The 19546-nt window shown below is 57.5% G+C and overlaps 4 protein-coding genes across 5 annotated transcripts; 3 read left to right on the top strand and 1 right to left on the bottom strand.

The window, feature by feature from the left end:
* The first annotated feature begins 3959 nt into the window (after positions 1–3959).
* On the top strand, positions 3960–7698 carry JUNB (JunB proto-oncogene, AP-1 transcription factor subunit). The gene has a single exon (XM_079771727.1). The coding sequence runs from the start codon at positions 4262–4264 to the stop codon at positions 5303–5305; it is 1044 nt and encodes a 347-aa protein (XP_079627853.1). The 5' UTR covers positions 3960–4261; the 3' UTR covers positions 5306–7698.
* A 127-nt stretch (positions 7699–7825) lies between these two features.
* Positions 7826–11170, bottom strand: PRDX2 (peroxiredoxin 2). The gene is made up of 6 exons (XM_079771731.1): positions 11041–11170; positions 10457–10568; positions 10207–10360; positions 9495–9617; positions 9220–9350; positions 7826–8668 (listed from the first exon to the last, which is right to left on the bottom strand). The coding sequence occupies exons 2-6, from the start codon at positions 10557–10559 to the stop codon at positions 8583–8585; spliced, it is 597 nt and encodes a 198-aa protein (XP_079627857.1). The 5' UTR covers positions 10560–10568; positions 11041–11170; the 3' UTR covers positions 7826–8582.
* A 157-nt stretch (positions 11171–11327) lies between these two features.
* Positions 11328–15357, top strand: THSD8 (thrombospondin type 1 domain containing 8). Of its 2 annotated transcripts, XR_013813554.1 has the most exons (4): positions 11328–11502; positions 13565–13770; positions 15109–15180; positions 15308–15357. XR_013813554.1 is itself a non-coding variant. In XM_079771732.1 (3 exons), exons 1-2 carry the CDS (start codon positions 11352–11354, stop codon positions 13762–13764), a joined length of 351 nt encoding a protein of 116 aa, XP_079627858.1. In that variant the 5' UTR covers positions 11328–11351; the 3' UTR covers positions 13765–13770; positions 14487–14615. The 2 variants fall into 2 exon arrangements, 1 of the variants encoding a protein (XP_079627858.1); XM_079771732.1 differs by lacking the exons at positions 15109–15180; positions 15308–15357 and adding an exon at positions 14487–14615.
* On the top strand, positions 14657–19451 carry RNASEH2A (ribonuclease H2 subunit A). Its single transcript, XM_079771728.1, has 8 exons — positions 14657–14907; positions 15109–15180; positions 15308–15434; positions 15538–15625; positions 17673–17810; positions 17916–18003; positions 19016–19139; positions 19260–19451. Exons 1-8 carry the CDS (start codon positions 14781–14783, stop codon positions 19393–19395), a joined length of 900 nt encoding a protein of 299 aa, XP_079627854.1. The 5' UTR covers positions 14657–14780; the 3' UTR covers positions 19396–19451.
* The last annotated feature ends 95 nt before the right edge of the window (positions 19452–19546 follow it).

Consider the following 19546-nt stretch of genomic DNA (forward strand, 5'->3'; position numbering starts at 1 on the left):
CTGCCTGTCCACACCCAGGGGCAGGGACTCGGGAGGTTGGGTGCTATGACTTGTGGGTTCTCGCCCTGGTTTGCCCAGGGCTGACTCACTTGCAGCCCCCAGCCCAGTTTCCTGGTGAGGGCCCCACTCACTGGTCAGTGGGGTCAAGGGAGGAGGGGGTCATCAGACTATTTATAAGAAGGAGAAGTCCTTCATGTCAAAGTCGAAAGCCCCAGAGAGACTCGTGGGTGGGGGTATGTGAACTTCCCCCTTATCCTGTCCCCACCCCAGGCCCTGGGCCCCTGGGTGTGGGGGAAACTTGGGCACAGAGTCCTCCTCCAGATGCTGGTCTGGAGCCCAAGGGCTGGGCAGTCCCCTGCTGCATCTGGGCACCCAGGCCAGGAGGGGGAGGGGGCTATCCTCCTCCTGGGGGCCTTGGCGCCAGTGGGGCGGCATGAGGGGGTGGTGCCCAGGCCACAAGGGTGAGACTGACAGGGGCCTGGAACCGGCTGTACCAGCTGGGCTGGGCCCCCGCCCTCCCTGGCTGGCCCATTCCCCACCCCCTGCTCAAACACCCTTGCAGAGTGCATGGAGCCACTCAACCCCACTCCAAATGCTGGCCTGTCTCCCCTCCCTCCATTTCTGTCCGGATTAAAGAAGACCCTAAGTGAAAGGGCCTGAAAAGCTTGGCATACAGTTGGTCTGATTATCCACAGTATAGTGGCTAATGCTCTGGAGCCAGACAGCTCAGGTTATATCTCGTCGCCAGCACTTATAGCTGTGGGATAGCAGGCAAGTTCTTTTCCGTCCCGTACCTCAGTCTTCTCATCTGTTAAATGGGGGTACATAGCATGCATTTTGCTGGGTGGCTGGAAGGAGACAATTAGTTACTCTACTTAAACCACTTAGAAGAGTGTCTGGCCCATGGTAAGAGCCATATAAGTGTTAGCTATTAAAATGATAATTATTATTTCTCTGTCTGCCTATTTTAAGTGTCACTGCTGTCTGTCTGCGTGGCGCTAACCCTGCCCCCAGTTTGTCTCTCTGGCCGTCTCTCCCTACCCTGACCCCCACCCCCATTCACCCACTTTTCTTTGCTGGGCCTTTCCTTTCATCTCGACCCCATCTGGGCCAGGATCATGGCTCTCATACTCCCCTGGCCTGGCCAGCCTCAGCACTGGCCAGGGATGACTCACCGTGGCCTCCTGGCCCGTGGGACCTGCAGGTTGGCTTCCCGAGATATACCCTCTGGCCAGACCTGCCCAGCCCCCTAACCCTGCCCACTGCGCCGCCCCCACAGGGCCCGGCCAGATGTCAGCTGCAGTTATTAGCATGGGCGGGAGACACAGGCCTTGGCAGCAAGCCTGCCAGACTCAGCGGCCACTGGAATCTCCCTTGAGCCTGGGGCGGGGGAGGGGAGCAGTTCAAGCTAGGGGAGGAGGGAGGGGGCACCCAGGGGTCACAAGTACCTCCAAAGACCAAAGACAGGGATGCCCCCAGCTTCTATGGGACCTTCCTCTCCAAAGCCACTGCTCTGTTGGACTTCCCCCTGCCCCCACATAGCTCAGTTTCTCTTTCACCTCTTTCATTTTCCTTCTCTCCTCCACCCTTGGTGGGTTCTGTACCTGCCCTACAAAGGCTGGCTAGCCCCATCCCTCAGCATCTCTCTACTCTAAAGAAACTGCCATGGGGGGGGGGGGGTTTGAGGACACATATGTGATACCTTAATCAATAAAGTAATTTTAAAAAAAGAAAAGAAACTGCCATCATTCAAGAAGATAGAGGCCTTTCTCAGAGAGAGACTCAGCTTCTCACCTCTTGTTCTAGTCACTAGTGGCTCACGTCTGAACTGTTTTGCAGTCCCACCTTAAGTCTAACTAGAAGCCTCACCATCTAAACCTTCACCCAGTCCTTACTGGGGAAGGGCCTCTGCGTTCACCAAGATTCTTCCCTGGGATTTTCGGGTCCTTTCAGATGAAGGAGGTACCCTGGGGAGAGATGGACCCCACAAGGTATTCTGGATAGTTGACGGAACCCCCAGACTTAAACAGGAGAAGGAGCCCTTGCTCATGAGTGTGGGAGAGGGCACCCCAGACCCTAGGGGTGCTTGTGGGGAGGGGCCCCAGATCTCCGGGCAGAAAGGATGGGTACCCCGCCCAAGGGAGGGGACAGCCTCGCCAGCCCGCCCAGGCGCCAGGGACGCCTGGAGGCCTGGGCCCGCCCCCTCCGCGCCCCGTCGGGCTAGGGGCGAAGTCCGATCCAGGCCCTCGGGCAGGCGGGGACCTGCCAGGCTAGGTCGGGCCGGGCCAGGCCTGGTAACACACAGCCCCTTAGTGACTAGGTGGGGCCAGGCCAGGCGGCCGTGGCTGGGGCCCGGGGGTGGAGGCTGGGGCTGGTTGGGACTAGCCGTCGGGGGCCCGGGCGCGCCCTGGGACCTGGCAGATGCCCGGGCTCCCAGCTCCAAGCTTGGGGCCCAGGGACAGCGCTGGCCCCACCCCTTCCTGTGCCCTTATATGGGCGTCGGGGGGGAGACTCCGGGGACCGCCCCGCCCCCCAGCCGAGTGCGGACTCCGGCGTGTTGCCACGGAGACCAGGACCCGCTCCCGGGTGCGCTCCCCTCGGTTGGGCTAATGGAATCGTTCCCAAACTGCCTGCCTCCAAGATCGCCCGTGGGCACCGCGGGCTGAACCATTGCTGGCGGGGGACGGGAACTGGAGGCCTCGGAGGCTGGGCATGTTCGGCACACCCCGACCTCCGCTGGGGTCCCGCGCCCAGGTTCCTCTTCCGAGGCGCAGAACCCGGCCCGGCCCAGGGCGGGGTGCAAGGTCCCGTAGGAACCGAGTGACGGAGGCTGGGCCGGGCTCCTTCCCCCAGGGCTGTTGCCACACTTCCTGCCGCGGAGCTCTTCCCGGCCTGTTTCTAAGGAAGGAGCGGGGTAGGGCGGCCGCGCCCCGGCCTTCGGGCTGGGTCCAGGCACAAGGAGCTGACGCGGTGTCGGTCAAGCCCAAGGTGACTGGGGATGGACTTTGGGATGGGGACAGAGTATACAGGCGCCTGGAGGTCACCCATACGATGGGGCGTCCATCATGGCAGATCCAGTAGTCGGATTCCTCAGGATCCTCAACAACCCTCCTTCCCTCATGTCTCCACCGGGGACCTTCTGTCATTGTCATCTCAGCTCTGAAGGTGTGCCCCGACCCTTCTAATTCTCCCTCATCCGGGCATCGCAGATGACCCCAGTGACCCTGACCTGGGACAGTGTCTCCTTGTCCCCCACATGTTTTCCCTCAGTGTACCCCAGGACCCTCATTCACTTTCTGCATATCTAGATTCTCCTTCCCATTTATGGGAGACCCTCAGCCTCTCCCAGGGACTCCATCTCCCCCTCCCCACACTCATCACTTTTCCTGGGTTCAGTGCCTCCCATGAAAATGCCAGTCCCTCAACCCCTCTGTACTCAGGACCCCCACTTAATTCCTGAGTCAGGCGTCTCCCTACCCCCCTCCCATTTTCCCTGCTTAACCCTTCCTTCTCTCTTTTATGGGGTCTCCCGGAGTATTCACAGCCCCTCCACCCCCTCTAGGATACTACCGGCCCCTCAGACCTTCTGTGTACAACTTAGGGACCCCCCACCCCTACACACACACACACACACACACACACACACACACACACTTGCTTTGTATCAGTTCCTCGTGTCCCTCATCGCCCTCCCTGGAGCCCCTCCCCGTGTGCCTCGGACCCTCCCAGCAACCCCTTCCTCGGGCGCCCAGGGGTCCCCCTGAACCCCTCCCCCTGCAGCCTCGCCAAACCACCCAGCCCGTGGCCGCTGTTTACAAGGACACGCGCTTCCTGACAGTGACGCGAGCCGCCTCCTCCCCTTCCCCACGCTCCAGGAGGGGGGCGCGAGGCCCCGGCGCGCGCGATGGCCAATCAGAGCGCGTTTCCGCAGCTGACAATTGCCGTATAAAGGCGTGTGGCTCCGGCTGAGCGGCCTGGACCTAGAGCGCGGCGGGCCAGCGTCGGAGCCAGCAGCGAGGGGGAAGCCGGGGGAAGCGACACCGAGGAAGCGAGCGCACCGGAGAGGGGCAGAGGGGCTCGCGAAGCCGCACAGAGCTTCCGCGCACGGCAGCCGGCTGGCCTCTCCCGATCCGTGCCAGCCCCGGAACGTGCTTCCCGACACCCAGTCCAGCCGCCGCCGAGGACAGCGCGCCGCTCGCTCGCAGCAGCGAGGCCCGGGGCGGCCCCGCAGGGACCTCCCCACACCGCCCGGGCCGCCCGGATGTGCACTAAAATGGAACAGCCCTTCTACCACGACGACTCATACGCAGCGGCGGGATACGGCCGGGCCCCGGGCGGCCTCTCTCTACACGACTACAAACTCCTGAAACCCAGCCTGGCGCTCAACCTGACCGACCCTTACCGAGGTCTGAAAGCACCGGGGGCGCGGGGCCCGGGCCCAGAGGGCAGCGGTGGTGGCAGCTACTTTTCCGGCCAGGGCTCGGACTCGGGCGCGTCGCTCAAGCTCGCCTCATCCGAGCTGGAGCGCCTGATCGTCCCCAACAGCAACGGCGTGATCACGACGACGCCTACGCCCCCGGGACAGTACTTTTACCCTCGCGGGGGCGGCAGCAGCGGAGGCGCGGGGGGCGCGGGGGGCGGCGTCACCGAGGAGCAGGAGGGTTTCGCCGACGGCTTTGTCAAAGCCTTGGACGACCTGCACAAGATGAACCACGTGACGCCCCCCAACGTGTCCCTGGGCGCCAGCGGGGGGGCCCCGGCGGGGCCTGGGGGTGTCTATGCTGGCCCGGAGCCTCCTCCCGTCTACACCAACCTCAGCAGCTATTCCCCAGCCTCCGCGCCCTCCGGAGGCGCCGGGGCCGCCGTTGGGACCAGCAGCTCGTACCCGACGGCCACCATCAGCTACCTCCCCCACGCGCCACCCTTCGCCGGCGGCCACCCAGCGCAGCTGGGCCTGGGCCGCGGCGCCTCCACCTTCAAGGAAGAACCGCAGACCGTGCCTGAGGCGCGCAGCCGCGACGCCACGCCGCCAGTGTCTCCCATCAACATGGAAGACCAGGAGCGCATCAAAGTGGAGCGCAAGCGGCTGCGGAACCGGCTGGCGGCCACCAAGTGCCGGAAGCGGAAGCTGGAGCGCATCGCGCGCCTGGAGGACAAGGTGAAGACACTCAAGGCCGAGAACGCGGGGCTCTCGAGCACTGCAGGCCTCCTCCGGGAGCAGGTGGCCCAGCTCAAACAGAAGGTCATGACCCATGTCAGCAACGGCTGCCAGCTGCTGTTAGGGGTCAAGGGACACGCCTTCTGAGCACCCCTTCCCCGTACGGACATCCCACCCCCCAGCCTGGACGGCTGGGCGCAAGCCTACCACAGGGTGAGGGTGCAGGCGGTGGGCACCCGCCCCGGGACATGGGGACGCCGAAAACCACACTGGACTCCTGCCCGCCCGCTCTGCGCCCAGTCCTCCCACCTCAACGTTTACAAGACCCCCTTCCACTTTTTTTTTGTATTTTTTTTTTCTGCTGGAAACGAACTCGATTCATATTGAATATAATATATTTGTGTATTTAACAGGGAGGGGAGGAGGGGGCGATCGCGGCGGAGCTGGCCCCGCCGCCCGGTACTCAAGCCCGCGGGGACACTGGGGAGGGGACCCCTGCCCCCTACCCTCCCCCTCTGCACCGTACTGTGGAAAAGAAACACGCACTTAGTCTCTAAAGAGTTTATTTTAAGATGTGTTTGTGTGTGTGTGTGTTTGTTGTTCTGACTTTTTATTGAATCTATTTAAGTAAAAAAAAAAAAAAGGTTCTTTATTAATTTCTGTTGTCTTTTTTTCCAAGCCGGGCGGGCGGAGGGAGGAGAGTACTGGGGTGCCCCCGCCCCGCTGCTGTTTGTGGTTCGCTTCGGCATCTGTCACCTCGCCAGCTCTGCCCCAGCATCTCGCGACCCCAGCCCAGCCAGGGTGTCCAACCCTGCTCGCGGCCCCAGATCCCGGGGGCTGGGAAGTCCAGGGCGAGGACGTGGTCCAGCCCAACACCTGGGGGCAGGATGCCTGGGGCGACACACGCAGTGCGCAGGCGCGGCCCCACCTAGTCGCGCACGCCGGGGCTTTCCCTGTTGACGCAACGGAAGCGCTGCCCTTATATGGGCGGATTCTGTCCAGTGACGCGACCGCGGTCTCCGGGCAGATTCCGGGAATCCCCTCCCCCGCTCTGCCGGGCAGGGGCCGCGGCGCCCGGAAGGAGGCCGGGATTTTCCCAGGCGGGCGGCTGCCTGGGCCCGGAAAGCCCCAGGCCCGAGTCCAGAGCGTCCGTGGTGGGTGGGCCGCGCTCCAGGGTCCGGGGAGCCGCCCCAGAGCCTCCCTCCTCTGCCTGGCGCCCGGGCCCCGCCGCGCCCACGCTGTCTGACCTGACCCGGGTGGGGGTTTGCTACTGCCCGCGCGTCCTTGCCGCCGCGGTCCCCCTCACCTCCGCCAGGAAGGGCGGCGCCCGCCTGCCAGTTTCCCCTCCCGGTGCCAGGCCAGGATCGGGGCGGCTGCCAAGTCTGGTCCTGCCGGGGTGGCTGGCCAGGCCGCCGCGCGCCTCCGTCGCTCTGGCGCGGGGCTCCTTTCCCCGCAGCTGTGATTGGTACGTGGGTAACGAGTGGACCCTGCCTCGGAGCTGGAAGCACTCAGAACGGCAGGGAAGCCAGCCCACAGGGGCTGGATGGACAGAACAGACACTTGATTCATATCTCAAGTACCGAACAACCCAGCCCTGGAGACACAGTCTAGACCACAGCAGGCAGATGGACAATAAACAAGGAAACATGATTCCGGGATGGTGGTTAAGTGCCAGGAAAAGAAGACACAGGTGAAAGCGGGGCAGGGTAGATGAGCTGCCTTGGAGGATAGATTGGGGACAGAGACCTCTAATGAGACCAGATTTGAAGAAGCCCAGCCCTGAAAAAACCTGGGTAACAGCATTCCGGGTCGAAGGAACACATGCAGTCCCTGTGGCCAGAACCAGATCAGCCTGTTAAAGAACAATAAGAAGCCAGTATGCCCGGGATAGAATGAACCAGGAGGGTGGAGTTGAGGTCAAGGAAGACCACACAGGGCCTTGGGGAGAAGTGGAGATAAAATTCCAAGGCTGAGATTAGTGACTTTGGTGGGTATTAGGCTGGGCAGCAATATTAATAATGGGTCTGGATTAAATGAGCTTGTCAGTCCTGTTCTGTGGAAATATGGGCTCAGGGTGGCAAAGTCACTTGCCTGGACACATACAGAATCAGACTGCACTCCTGGGAAAATTGCCTTGCTCCTGCCTCCTGCCTCCCAGCCTAACCCTCACCCTTCCACCCTAGGGGCTGACAGGCAGCTCTTTCAAACTTCAGAGGGGGGTGGGGGGCAGAGCATGCTCACCAAGCACGTAGCTCAAGTTCCCACTTCTTTAAAAAATTTTTTTTTAATTTAGTTTTAGAGAGGAAGGGAAAGAAACACCGATGTGCTGTTCCACTTATGTATTCAGTGGTTGCTTCTGACTAGGGATCAAATCCCCAACTTTGGTGTATGGGGACAAAGCTCTAACCAACTGAGCTACCTGGCCAGTGCCTGGAGCTCCCATTCTTGACTCTGTTCTCAGGACTGGGTCCCCATCCTCTTTCCCATAAGACTGGACTCTTCTTCCAGGCCAAGGAACCCTCCCTAGTAACCATTCACTGGGCCCTGAGCTTTATATATTTTATCTCTTCTTATTTTTATTTTTTGTTCATCCTCACTCGAGGATGTTTTTACATTGATTTTTAGGGAAAGTGGAAAAGAGAGGGAAAGACGGGGAGAAACATCGATGTGAGAGAAACACATCATTTGGTTGCCTCCTGCCTGAGCCCTGACCAGGGGAGGAACCTGCAACCAAGGTACGTGCCCTTGACCGGAACTGAACCCGGGACTCTGGTCGGCAGGCTGAGGCTCTATCCACTGAGCCAAACCAGCGAGGGTCATACTTTTATCTCTTTTAACATGCATGGTGATCTGGCTTGGTTGTCTTTATTTCCATTTTCCTGATGAAGAAAACCAGGAAAGATCGCATCTCTTAAAATAACAATTTAACCAGCCTGGCCGATGGCAAGATGTGGGGACTGCCCTTCAAGGCCAGATTCAGGGACTTGCTCATGGCAAGGGGCAAATAGCAACCCCACCAACTGCCCTTTGACCAAAGGTGAGAGAAAACAGTGTACATGAGGTAACACCGCCACCCTGTGGTGCAAATAAGTAACTACAGTGTCAGTTTCTCAGGCCAGAGCTTAGGGGAAAGGAGTGGGGGACATGGACTGACAAAAGACAGCAGAACAGACCACACCAACACAGACTCACAACCTGTCCCTAATACTTTATTGGTCACCTCTAGGCCTGTGCCCGGTTGGGGAGTTCCAGCAATGGGCCACCATTCACCACTCAGCTAGGAATAGAAGAAGGCCCTGGCCTAGCCCTTCAGGATCGGGACTGTGGAATTTGAAGGGGCAGGCCTGGCCTTTCCTGGGCCAGCACAGGCACACAGGGGTGGGGGTGGGGGCCCAGAGCCCAAGCTTGGCATCTGTCTGCCAGCCTAACTGTGTTTGGAGAAGTATTCCTTGCTCTCATCCACGTCAGGCTTGATCGTGTCACTACCTGGCTTCCAGTTGGCGGGACAGACTGTGGGAAGACACAAGGATGCACATGTGAGGCTACAGCCCATATTCAAGGTAGGGCAGCAGTGAGAGGCAAGGTGAGGTCCCGAGTCGCAGAAGAAAAAGCCCAGAGCCAAGCGGTCCAGGCCCAAGACCATACCACATGTTTGACAGAAGCCCCCAAGCCCAAGTACAGGGCTTGTAGCTGATATTTTTTATTTCTTTTTGGCCCCTCTAGCCCCATCTTTTCCCCTCAGCTCCACCCCTACTAGACTTTGAGAGGCTATAGTCAAGCTGTGTCCTCCACCCAAGAAGGTAGTCTGATCCAACTAATTTTATTCAAGCCTGCCGCGGCACACATCTTCTCAAATACCTTTTCTGTAGACTTTTATTACCTCCCAGCGACCCACCCTCGTATTGGGGTAGCTCCCCAATCAGACTAGAAACTTCCTGCAGACGAGGCCCTGAGCTGAACCTTCTTTGGGGCCTTCACATCCATGTTACATAGGTGATAAGGCAGGCAGTGAATGTCTACACGGGTGACAGAGAGGGGCACGTGAATGTGTGTGCACTCACCTTCCCCATGCTCGTCTGTGTACTGGAAGGCCTGGACCAGCCGCAGAGCCTCATCCACAGAGCGCCCCACAGGCAAATCGTTGACAGTGATCTGGCGAAGGATACCCTTGCCATCGATGATAAAGAGGCCCCTGAAGACATGAGGGTTCACAGTGAAAAGCTGGTAACTCCCACTGGCCAGTGGAGGGAGCACCATCTCCCTTCTAGCCACGGGGCTAATGGCAGGGAGGGCATTGCCCAAGAGTGGTCCCCTCACCCTGAGGACCCCCTAGTACCTGTAGGCGATGCCCTCATCTTCCTTCAGCACGCCATAATCATGGGACAAACTTCTGGTTACATCAGCCAGCAGGGGGATGTTCAGGGGGCCCAAGCCTCCCTCCTTCCGCGGGGTGTTAATCCTGGGAGTAGGGGAGACAGGGCTGGGACCTCAGGATGCCTGCCACAGCAGGGTACTCACCCTGTGGACCTGGGTGTGATAAGGGCTGGAGACAGGGTGCTGGAGGAGAGAGATAAGGGGCTCTGGAGCAAGGCCCTGGAAGTCCCACCCACCCCACCCTGAAGTGGGTGCAGGGGCTGTTTCCCACAGCTGGGAAGACTCAGCTAATGCTCTCATTCCAACAAAGTGGCTTCACATGCGCTGGTGGTCACCAGCATCTTGGGGCAAAGTGCCCATCCTCCTCTCTAGCTGTGCTCTGGGGCCCAGCCCTCCACTCCCCTGAACTGGAGTTGCCACCTTCTTGAAATAGTTGTTGGGCAGGAGGCTGCTTTGCCCTAAGTGAGATAAAGCATTTGCAACTTCATTCCAAATGCTAATTACTGTTGTCATCGTTAAGGACTTGGGCGTCATTATTCCCATAATTTTCAAGATGGGGAAGGGAGGTGCAGAGGTTGAGCCACGGCCACCAGAACACACAGCTGGGACCCTGTAGAGGTATAGGTTTGGCCGCACCCCTCCCTCCCTCCCTCCCTGCTGGTCCCCACTCATACCAAGCCAGGTGGGTGAACTGCGAGTCTACAGAGACCCCCAGCACCTCGCAGCCCAGCTTGCGGAAGTCCTCGGCGTGCTCGCTGAAAGCGATGATCTCCGTGGGGCACACAAAAGTGAAGTCCAACGGGTAGAAAAAGAGGACCACGTATTTCCCTGGAGGAGGGGGAGGGGACGGAGGAGGAGTGAGGGCCCAGCGCCTCCGAAGCCAGGGCCCCGCCCCCACCTGGGCCCCCTCCAGGCCGGCCTCACCTCTGTAGTCGGAAAGTTTCACCTCCTTGAAGGCGCCCTCCACCACCGCGGTGGCCTGGAAGTCCGGGGCGGGCTTGCCAATGTGCGCGTTGCCGGTGGCCATGACTGAAAGCTGAGACCCCCGCCCCCCCCGGCCCGGTCAGCGCGCCCGGGAAGACCCTTTGTCCTCCTTCCCAAGGTCACGCCGCGTGCTGGGCCCGGTGACTGAGTCAGAAGGGCGAAGGCGGGGGCACTGTCCGGAACCCTCCTCGGTACCGGCTGCACGCGGCTTTTAGACCGCGGGAGACCCCTCCCTCCCGGCCAACAAGCGCGGCCCAGCCGCTGCCGCCCGGCCTCCCAGGAGCAACTTGACCTGAATGCGCTGGCGCGGGCTCGCCGCCCCGGGAGGAACCCCCGGGAGGAACCCCCGAGAGCAGGGGGCGGGGAGCAAGCCAAGCTCTGGCCTCGATTGCCCACCCCACCCCAAGGACAAAGGCGGCCACCAAGGCGGGGGGGAAACAAAGGCGGCGGGGCTGAGGTCTGGGGAGGGCCGGAGAGGCTCCAAGGGGGCTCCCCCCGGCCCGGTGCGCTCCAGGAGGCCCTACCTTCGTGGGGAGGGATGGGACGCACACACCAGCACACCCGCGCGGACTCGCGTTCTCAGCGCCAAGTGCGCACAGGGCCGCGGAGCCTTATACGCGCGGCCCGAACCGTGACGCTCAGGGCGGGGCGTGGTGACGGGAGGAGCGGCCGGGTCCACTGCCGCCGTCGGGGAGGGGGACGAGCCGGCCGGGTCTTGGGGAGCTGCGCAGCCGCGGGCCGCGCCCACTGTGCCCACCCGTGAGGGCAGTGAGGGCCCCGCAGATCCCGCGCGGGGCTCGGCCCCGGAGCGCGCCGGGAGCGGTTGGAGTCCCGCATGGACCAGAGCTCAGCTGCGCTCCTGCTGTCGCCTCTGGTGTTCCTGCTGCTGGCGACCCCTGCGCAGGTCTCCCCCGACTACCATTACTTCGGCGAGCTGGGCAAAGGCGACACGTGGGAGCAGTTGCGGCTGCAGCATCTGGGGAAAGGTAATTGTAGGCGGGGGAAGGTGCCCCATCGCCCCACTTTGCCAGCTGGCTGCAAACAGACCCTCCCTCCTCAATGGACTTCAGATCTCCGCCCCGCTTCGCACTTGGCGGCGTCCCATGGGCTGGTCACTTTTCTCCGAGGCTCAGTTTTCTCATCTGTAAACTGAAATAGAGACTGCCTTTCAGCAGCTTACACGTGGAGAAGGGGGCGTGAGCTGGACACAAGCAGACACATCCATAAGCACAAGGGCAGAGACAGAGAAAGAAGGTAGCAGGTCAATTTCTGAAGCCCGAGAAGGCCTGGCTGAAGAAAACAGGTAACCAATGTAGCTGACGTGACAAGAAAAGCAAAAATTGCAAAGATTTAGGGGGAAGAGTGTTGCCAGGGAGTGGGAAAAGCATGTGCCAAGGCCAAAAGGTCTGATGGGATGTAACCAGAACCCAGATTCTGCTGCCTGGTGCCACGAAAGTCAAATTTGTGAGATAGATGCTGGTGAAAAAAGAAAGAGGTTTATTCAAGTGTTGGCCACCTGAGAAGATAGGGGACTGTTGTTGAAAAGCCCATCTCCACCTCTCAGAGCAGGCCGGGGTTTTTTTAAGGAGGCAGAGGGAAAGCAGAACAAAGAGCTCAAGGGGAGGGGGTTGAAAAGTTCTCTACTGGAAGACCAGCATGGTCCATGCTGATAAGAACCTCAAAACTGGTCAAGGGATGGTCTGGTGAGTGTGATCCTGGTTTTTGCCATCCTGGTTTTACCACTGAAGGTCAGCAATTCTCCTAGAGCTGGGATGACTGTAGGTCAGCGTCTGTATCTTCTGAGGTTTGTTGTTGTTGTTATTCATCATCACCTGAAGATATGTTCTTCCATTGCTTTTCAGAGAGAGTGGAAGGGAGGGAGGGATAGGGGGGAGAGAGAGAGAGACAGAGACAGACACACACAGAGTATTCAATGTGAGAGAGTTCCTAGGATTATTTTATAAACATGCTGTTTATCTACATGTTACATATTAATCTGAGTCACCATCTACAGAAACAATGTCAAAAGAATGGTGGGGTGGGTTACAATTTATCACTGTTACAAGAAGAATGAAAGATGCTAGTGTTCTGTGATGGAGGTTTGGTGAGTTACGGCCTATCTCATAGAGGCGAGGGAGAAGTCAGTAAAAGAACCCTGTTAAGGGGAATGTAAGTGCTCTCAGTAAGTTGTGGTTGTTTTATTTTATTTATTTTTATTTTTATTTTTTTATTTTTTTTGAAGCTTAAAATAGTTTATTTAGTTATTTCAGAAAGGGAAACTCTAAAATGTTGAAAGGTAATGTGTATAAACTTAAAGTACATTTCTGTGAGTTGTGGTTGTTTTAAAAGTGATCACACTCATTGCTTTTATTCCATGAGCTAGCCCAGTGCCAGGGGCTTTAAGTATTGTTGTTATGCTAATCATGTCATTTAATTTACCAACTGACAGACCTGCTGGTCAGGTGTCACTGTGCCAGCTAGACAGGCTCATGATCATGTCCCTGAAGATGACTCAGCTTCTGAGGGTGGGCACAAAGGGTGTTTTACCACAGTTCCAACTGGCACAGGTGGGAAGTGTCAGTTTGCAGTCTCTCTTGGGTCGCTCACCAGGTGTGTGAGCTCAGAAGGGTGGCTTGCTCTTTCTAGGTCTCAGTTTCCCCACCTGGGGCTAATGGGATCCTCTATGGCAAGGCACCTGGCACAGAAGCACCACACGGCAAACATGAACTATTGCTCAGCCTGTGTGGCTCAGTGGTTGAGCATCGACCCATGAACCAAGAGGTTATCGGTTTGATTTCGTCATGGTACATACAGGCTGTGGGCTCAATCCCCAGTAGGGGGCATGCAGGAGGCAGCTGATGAATGTTTCTCATCGATGTTTCTATCCCTCTCCCTCCCTGTCTCTAAAATCAATTTTAAAACATTAAAAAACAAAACAAAAACAACGAACTGTTGCTGTTAGTGATTTTAGCCTCCTCCCTCCCTAGAGGAGGGTCTAGGGGTACATAGGTTCCCCCCGTACACATACACCTGACCCTCCATCCCTAGACGAAGAGGACTCGATCCTTGGCCCGTGGGGAAAGTGGCGCTGTCTTTGCGACCTGGGCAAGCAGGAGCGCAGCCGCGAGGTGCTGGGCACAGCGCCGGACCCCGTGTTCATGGACCGCGAGAACCTGGTGCAGGTGCTGCCCTGCCGGCAACGAGATTGCTCGTCCTGCAAGCCAATCGACTGCGACTGGAGGCCCTGAGTCCGGGTTAGAGGCGGGCTCAGAGGGGCGGCCCGGGGTGGGCTGGGAAGTCCCCAGGGTGGGCGGGAGGAAAGGAAGAAAGGGGGGGAGGGGGGACGCAGAGGAGGTGGGCATCGGGAAGGGAGAACTGGGGCCCAAAGTCTAGGGCTTGAGGGTGGTGTGGGGAGGAGAAAGCAGAGTCCGGAGATGTGAGCAGAAAGGACGATATCCGGGCAGAAAGGGAGAAAGATAGTGGAGGAAAACAGAGATGGAGGAGCCGTGATCCCGAGGAAGGGACCTGAGCCTGGTGAGAGCTGGGGCCCCACAGGCAGCGGAATGAGCCCTGATGAGGCCAGAAAATAAGATGGGGGAAAGGAGAAGGGCGGGGTGGGAGACAACATGACTCCTGATACACAAGAGTCTATTGAGGTCTTGGGATCTCAGACCTCGGTTCGGAGGAAGGGGAGGCTTAGTCCGAATGAGAAAGAGTGTAGTAAGGGGCGGGCGGAGATCCTGATGAGGTACCGAGAGAGAGGTAGTCCGAAGGCCTGAGCCCAGTGGAATGGAGACTCCTACTCCAGGGCGCCTAGACTTTGTGGAGTGACGGGGATCGCGGTTGCAAATGGCCTGAGTCCCGGTGGGGGACGGGAATTCTGGGAGTGTAGTGTAATGGTATTTCATCTCATAGGCCTGACTGGGCCGTTCCCTTCCAGTTCCGCTCAGTTTCCCGTTTCTCCCACCAGCCCCGGCGGGAGAGGCTCGGGAGCCCTCTGAGCGGAGCTTCGAAAGCTACCCCTCCCACCCGGTTTCTCAAATTCGGAGCGCGGTGGTGGGCCTTGGGAACTACAATTCCCAGCACGGCCTACGGCAGCGGCGTCGGCGTCGGCTGCGCAAACGTCACGGCGGCGGGAGGGTTGGGGGCGTGTCCTGCGCGCTGATTGGTCAGGTCCAACCACTGAGGAACCTGCGGAAAACGCGCGCCGAGACCTGCGCCTGCAGACCCGGTTCCCGCGGCGGGTAGTGGCAGCCGAGGCGGCATGGATCTCGGAGAGCTGGAGAGAGACAATACGGGCCGCTGCCGCCTGAACTCGCCTGTGCCCGCAGTGTGCCGCAAGGAGCCGTGCGTCCTGGGCGTCGATGAAGCAGGCCGGGGCCCGGTGCTGGGTGTGTCCCCAGGGCTGGGGTGGAGGAGGGACGTGATAAGGGGGATGCAAATTGCACTGGAATGGGAGCCGGGATTGCACCGGTTTCGTTGTGTGTGGTGTGAGAGCCGTGGCACATAGGGGATGGCACCGGAAAAAGTGGTGGTAATGGAACAAGGATGGCGGCTTTCATGGGCTCACTGGTTGGACCCCATTTTTCCAGGCCCCATGGTTTACGCCATTTGTTATTGTCCCATGTCGCGCCTAGCAGATCTGGAGGCCTTGAAAGTGGCAGGTGAGCCCTTGGTGTATGTCTGGGGAAGGGGGTTCCTGGGCATGTGCAGGGGCGGGTGTAAACTGGAGGGAGAGAGCAGGAATTGGGAGAACCAGCTGCTCCCCTTCTCTCCCAACCCTTTTCCCAGACTCAAAGACCCTGTCGGAGAGCGAGCGGGACAGGCTCTTTGCGAAAATGGAGGAGGATGGGGACTTTGTGGGCTGGGCCCTGGACGTGCTGTCTCCAAACCTCATCTCTACCAGCATGCTTGGGCGGTGAGGGGTCCCCAGGAGGGGCCTGGGTAGGGGGGCAGCCAACCTGGGCTGGAAGGGATTGGTGGCTGGAATGGGTTTGACTGGGCTCTGTTCCTCACTGCAGGGTCAAGTACAATCTGAACTCTCTGTCCCATGATACAGCCGCTGGGCTGGTGCAGTATGCATTGGACCAGGGCGTCAACGTTGCTCAGGTGAGCTAACTTGGGTTGCTCCATTTGGTCGCCTCAGGATAAAATGGAAGTGTGAGTGCACTGAGCGATTCAGCATCAGACATATGTAATACCTCAGGAATATTTATTGCTGCTGTTGACTTCCTACTGCTTTCCTACCCTAAATATGTGACCCACTAAGGACCCTGGTGGGGCCCCACCCCCACCCCCATCTATCTCTAGCCTAAAAGTCAGTGTCCAGAACAAATCCCACATCTGTCCACCTGTCCTAGCCCAGGGCACTCTCCAGTCCTGGATGCCTGCCCCATTCTCTTCCCTGGTTCCCCCACTTCCAGCCCCCTCTCCTACAATCTGCTCCCGAACAGCAGCAGCTGACAGTCTTTTTTTTTTTTTTAATGTAAATCTCAACATTTAATTTTCTGAGCACAGTGGAAATTAAAGCAGGAACATTCACAGCCAAGGGGAGGCAAATTACCAGAGAGAAATATAAGTTGGCATGGTATCGAGTGCTCTGAGGCAAAGAACCAGCTGTTTTGAGAGAATGACATGGGCAAATACACTTGAGGGAGGGAATGGAACAAGAGAGGCCTTGCTGAGGAGGTGGCGGAGGTCCAGAAATAGAATGTGGAGCTGACGATGCCATACTGGAGCAGACAGACAAGGGCCCTGCCCTTGGGTTCATGCCCAAGTCAGGGAGATGGATGTTCAGCTGGTAAACAAATAATAATGGTGATTTCTGAGAACAAAAACTGCTACTACGGAGATCACTTTCCCTCTTACCTCGCTGCTCCAGCCATGGGGCCTCCCCACCTCAGGGCCTTTGCGCTGGCTGTTGCCTCTGCCTAGAACAATTTCCCAGATCTCCACCCACAAGCTCATTCATTCCTTCACCTCAGGGTGACCTTCCCTGAATTGCACACCTCCATTTAAAATGACAGCCTCTTCACCCAGCTGGTGTGGCTCAGTGGTTGAGTGTCAACCCATGAACCAAGAGGTCACCAGTTTAATTCCCAGTCAGGGCACATCCCTGGGTTGCGGGCTCAGTCCTCAGTAGGGAGCATGCAGGAGGCAGCTGATCGATGCTTCCCTCTCATCGATGTTTCTACCTCTCTATCCGTCTCCCTTCCTCTATAAAATCAATAAAAAATTGTAAAAAAAAAAATTACAGCCTCTTCCATTTCTCCCCTATCCTTTATTAATTACCCTGTTTCTTTTTTTTAAAGATTGTATCAATTAGCCCTAACTGGTTTGGCTCAGTGGATAGAGCAGCGGCCTTCGGACTGAAAGGTCCCAGGTTCGATTCTGGTCAAGGGCGTGTACCTTGGTTTCGGGCACATCCCCGGTAGGGGGTGTGCAGGAGGCAGCTAATCGATGTTTCTCTCTCATTGATGTTTCTAACTCTCTATCCCTCTCCCTTTCTCTCTGTAAAAAGTCAATAAAATATATTTTTATTGACTTCAGAGAGGAAGAGAGAGGGAGAGAGAAATAGAAACATCAATGATGAGAATCATTGATTGGCTGCCTCCTCACACCCCCTACTGGTGATCAAGCCCACAACCTTGGCATGTGCACTTGACCGGAATCGAACCTGGGACCTTTCAGTCCACAGGCCGACGCTCTATCCACTGAGCCAAACCAGCTAGGGTTTATCCTGTTTCTTGTCTGTGGCCCTCACCAGGGTGTCCCCTTCATAAGAACATGGATTTTTGTCTGGTGTGTTCATTGCCTTGTTCCCACTATTAAGTGCAGCCCATGGCATGCAGTAGGTGCTCAGTAAATGTAGACTGAGTACAGCTTGGTCAGAAAAAGACTCTTTGGTTCAACAATAAAGATTTAAAAATAAACCAATAAAGTTTAATTTGTAGAACTGCAAAAAAAAAAAAAAAAAGACTCTTTGGGAGGTGATGCTTGAGCTGAGACCCCTGAGAAAAATGCAGCCTGGGACGAGCCAAGAGAAAAATATTCCAGGCAGTGGGAACAGCAAGTGCAAAGGCGATGAGGCTGGATCATTTGCACAGTTGTTTGTCTCAATGTTTGTTGACTGGATTCATTTCTGCCACCACTGCAGGTATTTGTGGACACGGTGGGAATGCCAGAGACATACCAAGAGCGGCTGCAGCAGCGCTTTCCCGGCATTGAGGTGACAGTCAAGGCCAAGGCAGATGCTCTCTATCCCGTGGTCAGCGCTGCCAGCATCTGTGCCAAGGTTAGCCCCTCGCTGTCCATGACTGGCTCCAAGCATCCCTTTAGGCATGGGGCAGGTGTGGATGCCCTGAGGGAGGGAGATCTCAAGTGCCTGTCTTGCCCACAGGTGGCCCGAGACCAGGCCGTGAAGAACTGGCAGTTTGTGGAAAAACTACAGGACCTGGACACTGATTATGGCTCAGGCTACCCCAATGGTGAGCAGATGGTGGTAGGGGCTGCTTTGGGAGCTGTCCCGAGATAGTGATACTGGTGATAACTCTGACAAGGCAGTCCTGAGAGTGGTTCTGCTTACCCTGCTCCACAGTGGAAGAGGCTGAGGCCCAGACTGGGGGCCACTTGCTCACAGCCAGCAGCCATCATGTGGCAAAGCTGGTTTCCAGCTGGCAGGCTCCTTCCTCCCTGCTTCCTTCCTCTCTCTGCTCTCTGGAGCCCCAGTGAGAGACTGAGACCCATGGTGGGTGTCTGTCTGTTTGTTAAGGGGAAGGGGGCAGGGTGAGGGGCACTGGCTTATGTCCCATGGCCCCAGCTTAAATCCACAGTTTTCTCCCCAGTATGAGACTCAGTTTCCTTGTCTGACATGGAAGTGATTGTGCTCCCCCAACACACACACATAGAGGGGCAGAGTTGAAGATTCAGTGGTTGGGTTCAAGGAACCCCTTGACCCTTCTGAGGCCCAGGAAGAGCCTGGCAGGTGGGTGGGGCGACACAGTCTGTGATTGGAACTGAGGTGAGGCCAAAGTGAAGAAACCAGGTGCAGGCCAAAAGCAGTTTGGCCAGCATTCAGTGCTTACTGAGTACCTGATACATGCTGTGTAGGGTCAAGCCTTGGGGATATAGCTGTGAGCAAGACAAACAAGGATTTCCCTGTCCCCACTGAGCTCATGGTTACATGGGGGGGAGACGAGCATTAACCTGATGATCCACAGATGCTGGTGTAATGACTATTGTCCTGTGGGGTAAAGGAGATACCTCAGAGGCAGTCTTCTTAAATTGTACCTGGAGCAGCGGTTGGCCGGGTAGAGTCCAAGAACTGCCTGTGCGAAGGTCCTTGAGGCAGGAAGATGTCTAAGGTAGTGCAGGGTGCCTCAGATACTCAAGAGGAGGCCTGAGATGAGATGATGGGGCCTCAGATGGGAGTCTAAGGAGCTGGGACTTTATGACAGGGTTCAGGGGCTGCCAACATTGCCCACTCCACCCCTTCCCTAGATCCCAAGACGAAAGCATGGTTGAGGAAGAACGTGGAGCCCGTGTTTGGCTTTCCCCAGTTTGTCCGGTTCAGTTGGCGCACGGCCCAGAGCATCCTGGAGAAGGAGGCGGAAGGTGTTACGTGGTGGGTGTCCCAGAGGTGCTGTGAGGGAGGGAGGGAGGCTAGGGCTCATCCCAGCCTGGGAGGGTGCACCCCTCAACCCCCAACAGCAGGTGGTCAGTGTCACCACCTCTCGCCTTACAGGGAGGACTTGCCAACAGGGGATCAGGAAGGACAAGGGAGGATTACATCCTATTTCAACGAAAAGCCAGGAAACCGCCCCCATCTCCCCCACCGGTACTTCCAGGAACGTGGCCTGGAGTCAGCCACCTCTCTCTAAGAGCCAGCCTGTACCCCTTTTACCTTCAGTTTGTGATTAAAATTGCTTAAGGAAAGCCAAGCATGGGGGTTGTACTTTGGGGTGGAGGTGGCTGGACCCAGCTGCTGACTTTTGTAACCTAAACAAGGTGGTGGGCACTGGTTGATTGATT

The sequence above is a fragment of the Cnephaeus nilssonii genome (assembly GCF_951640355.1).
Source record: "Cnephaeus nilssonii genome assembly, chromosome: 5".
Lineage (NCBI taxonomy): Eukaryota > Metazoa > Chordata > Mammalia > Chiroptera > Vespertilionidae > Cnephaeus > Cnephaeus nilssonii.